This window comes from Montipora capricornis, chromosome 11, assembly GCF_036669925.1.
Source record: "Montipora capricornis isolate CH-2021 chromosome 11, ASM3666992v2, whole genome shotgun sequence".
NCBI lineage: Eukaryota > Metazoa > Cnidaria > Anthozoa > Scleractinia > Acroporidae > Montipora > Montipora capricornis.
In genome coordinates this window covers 22,257,118-22,264,617 of record NC_090893.1, presented here as the reverse complement: position 1 = coordinate 22,264,617, position 7,500 = coordinate 22,257,118, and the positions used below count along the sequence as shown (strand labels likewise).

The 7,500-nt window shown below is 41.7% G+C and overlaps 1 protein-coding gene across 2 annotated transcripts in view; it reads right to left on the bottom strand.

Moving 5' to 3' along the window:
* The window catches only part of LOC138023533 (nuclear pore complex protein Nup155-like), a 48,456-nt gene that overhangs the window by 15,007 nt on the left and 25,949 nt on the right, over window positions 1–7,500 (bottom strand). For both annotated transcript variants that reach the window (XM_068870537.1, XM_068870536.1), the window contains exons 23-26: window positions 4,348–4,425; window positions 3,885–3,945; window positions 3,395–3,530; window positions 858–1,008 (exon numbers count right to left, since the gene is read on the bottom strand). In XM_068870537.1, the coding sequence (XP_068726638.1) occupies window positions 858–1,008; window positions 3,395–3,530; window positions 3,885–3,945; window positions 4,348–4,425 (426 nt within the window). The remainder of the gene's footprint in view (window positions 1–857; window positions 1,009–3,394; window positions 3,531–3,884; window positions 3,946–4,347; window positions 4,426–7,500) is intronic.

Here is a 7,500-nt window from a genome sequence, read left to right as displayed (position 1 = left end):
CGATGTATTTAGTTTTTACAACAGTACTAATTGGGGACATAACAGAATAAGAAAAATATATAAATGACAGTTTAACATAATATATACAATTGTGAAATATATATATACATATATATTGAATGAAAAAAGGGCAAAATTGGACAACAAACATATAATAAATCAGTAGTCTCTAAGAATTGCAGAGGTTACATCAGTTATCGTTGTTGTTTAAAAGTGCCGTTAGGCCTATTTTCCTAATGTTCTTTTTAAAAGATTCAATGTCCAGGGAGTCCTTCAACTTATTATATAGTTTGGACCATATGTAAGGCCCATGGTATCGTAAAGAATGGTTTCCATAGTTAATAATTAGGCTGATTTAGCCAAAGAACGGGAACGTCAGTGGCGACGTCGCGCGCAGCAAAACTACCAATGAGAATTTAGAATAGAGAAGAAAAGAGTGGAGTCTATTCTATTCTGAATTCTCATTGGTGTTTTTTCTGATACTGATACTGAGTACTCGAGTTTTTCACCTTTCTTAGTCACAACACGACGTAATAACAGAGTCAAAGGGTGATTAACAGTTGACCAAAAATTTCAGAAATTTCGGTGGGAAGCTAAATGGACCGGAATGTTTTGGTTGGTGGTCTCAAATGACGGGTCCAACTTTCGGGGTCGAAAGGTGCCATTCGCCCATTCCATTTGATCAAACTACTTGGCTCATACACGCCATACTCTCCGATTGGCTCAAAGGCCATACAGACGTGCTGATGCTTGGGTTAGGTTTGCGCAACTAGAATATCCCGTTCCACTTCGCACAAGGAATTTCCCAAATTTCACACCGGAATTTTTTTGTTGAATGGTAAGCGCGTAAGACTTACATGTTTCTCTGCATCGGTTGAGGTAAGGCCATTGGGGTCTGGGGCGGGTGGAGGACCTGGCCTAGAGGGTCGGCTAGGAGACTGGGAAGGAGCTGTTTTTAAGACCAGGAGGCGCTGCAGAACATCCAAAATGCACTTGTAGCACTGTTGCCTGAAAAATAAAATTCATAGAATTGGCTATCGACGAAAGCCCCTCAGGGAAGTGGGGCAGCAAGGGTGGCGCAGTGGTGAGAGCACTCGCCTCCCACCCATGTGACCCGGGTTCGATTTCATCATATGTGGGTTTAGCTTGTTTGTTCTCTTCTCTGCTTCGAGAGGTTTTTCTCCGGGTACTCTGGTTATTTACCCTCCGCAAAAACCAATATTTGATTTGAGTTAATTTTCGTTAGTGTCCCCAATTAAAAATAACGTTGTTAGTTGTTATTAGGGTCTTAAAAATATGAACTGAGCAGAAACTGCTGCCTTTGTAATTTCTGCAGCAAATGGTTAGACTTCAAGTTTTCTCGGATAAGGACCATAAATCTTAGACCCGGGAGGAGCAGGTGTAGCTCAGTTGGTCAGTGCGCAGCTTTCGGAGAAAGACGTCCCTGGTCGATCTACGGTGACTCCAACGTCTGTTTCGACTTTACTCGGATCCGCGTAACTACCCGTATAAACGGCGCACTGACGGAGGAAGGGGGTAAAGGGCGCACCGTCGGCTTCCACTGATACCAGCTTCGTAACTGAAGGAACTACCGACGTTAAAATAAAGTGACTTTACCATAACTTCACTTTTACTCCCGTCTCACAACCTTTCCTTTAACTCGACAATGTGAAGAGTGGGGAGGGGGGCAGTGTTGTGTCTGTACTACTTTTAGGGGGCAGTGTTGCGTCTGTACTACTTTTACATACATGCCTGGGTTGGGTGGGTGGGTGGGGTAAATCAAATATGGACTGACAGGGACTGCCACAGGCGCCTTTGCAGGCTGATGTCCGATTTCATCTCAGAGAAACAATTGCAAACCTCCGTGAGACTGTACGTGATCTATCCGGTGTATAAATCCATTACCAAGACCATTACTTGAGGGAATTCTTCGCGATTAAACGAGAAAAACGGCCCAAATAAACGATGTTGACAGTGCCACCGCGATGTAAACATGACTTCCCTTTTTCTTGTTTTAGACACAAGTATTAGATTTGATAGTTTCACGATTTTGAAATAGATGGGTTCAAAGAGGAACTCCATCAATTAAGAATAAAGCGCAGGTGTGTGTATAATAATATTAATAATAATAATAATTATTATTATTATTATTATTATTATTATTATTATTATTATTATTATTATTACTAATAACAATAATGAGTGAGTCATGCACCAGGTACATGGCTTGTGCACGGCTGATGCACAAAAAGAACACCAGCAAAGACAGTGATACAAGAAACAATAATAATTATAATAATAATAATAATAATAATAATAATAATAATAACAACAACAACAACAACAACAACAACTGTCACGCTAATCGCCGACGCAAGGACAGCAACGATGCAGCTCAAGGGGGTCGAACCGAAAGCAAACTATGGCGCCTCTGGCTCCCGCTATACCGTCCATGTATGACCTTGGAGCACAGCTTACATCCAGCAGGAATCAGCTGTATGCTGGTGTTTGCTGAGGGGGGGAAACCGGAGGACCAAGAGAAAAACCCTCGGGGCAGAGTAGAGAAACAACACAAACTAAACCCACTTAGTGGCGCCGGGTCCTGGTCCTGAAATCGAACCTGGGGCCCGTTTCTCGAAAGTCCCGAAAACTTTTCGGGTCCGAAAAGCCATCTGTGAAATTGTCAACCGCTTGTTTTGGAAAGCCGATGTTTTAACATGTTTTCAAGGCAACAAAAAGCAAACTGACTGTGAAGTTTGACGACTTAAATCCTCTCCGTTCTTGAGATACAGAGGGAATTGTGACACCCGAAAATGGCCCGTAAAGTTTCGGGACTTTCGAGAAACGGGTCCCTGGGCCATATTGGTGGGAAGCCAGTGCTCTCGCTACGGCGCAATCCTTGCTTGCCAAACATATACAAGACTGACTTAGCATGCAGAGCGGCAGTTTCAGGGTTTCAGATACAAAACTCACATTCGAATTGAGGAGCGCTTCATTGCGGGGAAGCTTTTCAGAACCTCGCAGTTATGAAAGTAACTTTCATAAGTAAATAATAATAATAATAATAATAATAATACTTTGTTTACCCTCGGATTTCACAGTAGATAGTAGCTAATATCTCCGAGCATTGAACGTATACAATTGTTAAGAATCCCAACTGGCGGGAGGCAAACCAGTTGGCTATTTACAAGTTCGCCAGGAAATTGAAGCAGGGACTCAGGGAGTGGTCACAACGCGGTCTCTGGATCTCAAGGCACGGGCCCTAACCACTCGGCCACACTGCCTCCTAAATAAATGACAAATGACAACAGGAATCCGTAAAAATTTTAAGCTTGGTTTTGATTTGAACCAAAGACCTCCGGTCTACAAAATTAAGCTTTCTGATTGTCATTACCTGGCGATAAATGATTCTTCTCCTTGGACGTCGCCATGTGGTTCGCCATTTCTGTAAAAGTGTAACGCCATCCCTTGGGCGTCACGCTTGAGTGCCTCGTGTAAAGCGAGCTCAACTACGCCTTCATAGAATTGCACTGTAACACAGAGGAGCCTTGTCATAAGCGCATCAGAGTAAACGGTGTACCACATAATCAATTATACATAAACACCATTAATAACCACCTTTGCTTGACTTAACATGTACATCAATTGGCTGCTAGCAGCCCCTTCTATGTCGGTCGAACCGAGCGCTACCTCGTTCCTCGTTCCGAAAAGCGCTGGGAACGAGGTTGAGCTGCATGCTTTTTTCAGTCGATCGTGTTTTGTCACGCAATCGAGTGAAACGGCCGAGAGAGGCTTGGGAAAGCCCAACCCAACCTAAGAGGAAGTTGAATGTAACCTACTGCGAATGAAACAGCACGAAACAATTCAAATATACCAAACCTTACCTGACTCAAACATAGCGCATATACCCTCTAGATTGATGTGATGAGTGACTCGCCGGTAACACTGAAAACAAGCCACATCATAAAAGTTGATCACGACGTCATAAGCCATATTGGTAGCCTGACCTCTCCCATGAACAGAGTTTGATTTTCAATTCACAAAATGGCCGCTTAGCCTTGTATTTCTTTATGTCAAGCCGAACTTGTGAATTACGTTTAACTACTTTATTTTGACAACTCTAAAACTGGTTCTAAATTCTTGACAATATATAAAAGCCAAAGACTGGTAGGCAAAATAACACGAGCCCCAGGATCAAAGATGGTGACACGCTATTCACGTTATAAAATCTTTCTTTTTTCGTATGGACCCATCCATCGATAGTTCATGGAAAGAAAAACTTCTGTGCGTAAAATATAAGTAGGGCTAACACTACAGTCTTCATTTGAAATCTGAGGTAATACTTACATGAAGAGCATCCCTGAGTATTCTTTCCTGTTCTGATTTGTCTCTACTTCTCTTTGCTAACATCAAGAGTTCACCAGCCTGTCAAGTAGGGAAAGGTTACTTAGCAATTACTCCATGAGCCAGCGTTGGATACGAGATGGTAAAGAGCCAACTTGGCTATTACAAATCTCGTATCCAACAAGGGCGAATGGAATAATTTTTTCATTAAATTCTCAACCTTCGGGTATGCTAAATTTTACTCAAGTTTAAGAAAGGACCGGAAAGTGATGTGACTTCCGAGCGCCAAAACTTTTATTTTTATTTTATTAGCCGCGTTCGTTTCCATATAAGGTCAAACGCATGTATAATGGCTGGTAACCGACATCCAGTAAACCAATGAGAAAGCTAGAATTGCATTATCCGAGGTTGAGAATTTAATAAATTGACCACTTTCGATATATTAAAATTCAATCCAAAACAAAAGGCATCATCTCGAGGCTCTGGGGAATAAACTCATACAAATCCTTATATTTATTCCCCAGAGCCTCGAGATGATGTCTTTTGTTTAGGACTGAATTTCAATATATCGAAATTGGTCTATTGACTTTCGTCGCAGCTAAAGCCAGTGCCAAATGGACTTTAAAGATTGTAAAGGCTCCACTGAACCCAACCTCCACTGCAACGCCAGTTCAGCGCTCGCAACCAGTTCGTCACATAGGATGCTGCTCTACGGTGTAAAAATTATTATACTACAGTGAGAATGAGGGACTAGTGCAGAATATATTGAAATGAAACGCCAATCTCTTTTTGATTCAGCCGTGACACATGCGAATCCAACTTTGACTTTTCACAGTCCATACAAAAAAACAATTTTTTCGAAAAAAAAAAAAAAAAACCAATTTCTTTGAGTGAAAAAATTAGCATTTCTAGACACTTACAGATTTAATTGTTTTGTAGATTTTCTGGAACCACTGGATTGTACCCAATCCACAGAGCCTTAGTTCAGTGCTCGGTAAACAAGTCAGTTTTACTGGCCGCAGTTGTTCAAAACCCCGATAACTTTATCCGGTGGAGAAGTCACCGTCCAGAGTGTGAAATATCCTTCACGTTAAGAGTTGGCCAAACGTTTTGTACAGACCTTTATTTAGATGTGCTTCGAGTGTGCATATTCACGGATACGTGCGCAAATACAGATATCTTTGCACACATTGAAAGTGTCGGTTGGTGACTTATCCACCGGATAAAGTTATTTCGGCTTTGGAACTGTTCGAAAGGGTGGATAGCGGTATCCACTGGATCAATCACTACCCATTGGATAACTCAATTAGTTTTGCTAGTGTATCGAGTGGATAGCGTTATCCACCTTTTGAACAACCGAGGCCAGGGCCCGGTTGTTAAAAAGCCGACTAACGCGAATCCCAGATTAAAAAATAACCAAGGAGTTTATTTCTCTACTCCCAAATGCTGTTTAACTCTGATATTCGGCAAAACTATACATTAGAGGAAGTCAATCTTGAAAAACGAAAATAAGCAAAAGAAACTTTCACCAAAAAGTTAAAAACATGAAACAAAAGTTTCCGCTAAGCCTGGATTAAGTTAATCGGCTTTCGAAAAACCGGGCCCAGGTCTGTAACACGAGTGTCAGGAATAGGCTAATGCGCAGATCATTGAAAATATTAAAACAAGACCTGTAAAAAGGTTTTGTGGACATAAGAACAGAGTTCCCTTTTATGAAGAGAACAGCAATGGCAGATACTAAAATAAATTGATGGCGTTGACTGACATGGAGGGATCTGATTGTATTGATAATCACAATAATGATGAAGATAATGACGATGATGATGGTGATAATTGGGAGCTTAAGCAACGACAACGGCGACGTCAACGAGAACGTCACAAATTTGCATATTTAGTGGCCAAAGAGAATAGCTTTGCACGCTCTGCACGTGCGTTTTTCATTTTTGCCTATTTCTTCGCCGTCGTCAGCAAAACAACAACCGGCATGAAATGAACAAATTTGAGGTTTTATGAAGGACGTCAGCATTTGAGGATAATTTTTCATTTTTTCCCCTAAATGAAGCGCTGCTCATAACGTTTTCATTCCTGAGGGACTGCTATATCTTTCTCATATTAAAAACCTTGGAATAGTCGTGAAGTGATTACAATAATCAGAATTTATGTTTTGTGATGACGTTCTCGTTGCCGTTCCCGTCGTCTTTGCTAAAGCTCTCTAATGACGACGACGGCGATGATAATGATGACGGTGATGACGACGACGATGATGACGACGACTATGATGACGACGACTAATGATGATGACGACGACGATGACGACAATAATGATGATGATGACGATGATGAGGACGATGATGATGACGACGACGATGATGACGACGACTAATGATGATGACGACGACGATGACGACAAGAATGATGATGATGACGATGATGAGATGAGGACGACTAATGATGATGACGACGACGATGACGACAATAATGATGATGATGACGATGATGACGACGACGATGATGACGACGACGATGATGACGACGACTAATGATGATGACGACGACGATGACGACAATAATGATGATGATGACGATGATGAGGATGACGACGATGATGACGACGACTAATGATGATGACGACGACGATGACGACAATAATGATGATGATGACGATGATGAGGACGATGATGATGAAGACGACTATGATGACGATGACTAATAATAACGACGACGACAATGACGACAATAATGACGATGACGATGATGATGACGACGACGACGATAATAATGGTAACGACGATAATGAGAATGGTGACGACGACGATAATAATGACGACGACGACGATAATGAGAATAATGACGACGACGATGATGATGACGATAACGATGATGATGATGACGATGATGATGACGATGATGATGATGATGATCGTGATGATAATAAGACTGGTCAGGAGCCCATCACCCGGAGCGTGCAACTCACCTATTTTCGTGCAACGGCGTTTTCACAACTAAGGTTATTTTTAGATTGAATTTCCCGCTACTGAGACTCCCACAGGAGCCCGATGACCAATAACAAGAAATTAAGTTGACGTCATAGGGTCACCGAACCGGAACTGCCTTTGTTTTTTGACCTAATTCGCGCGAAGGGCTGGTCTAAAAATA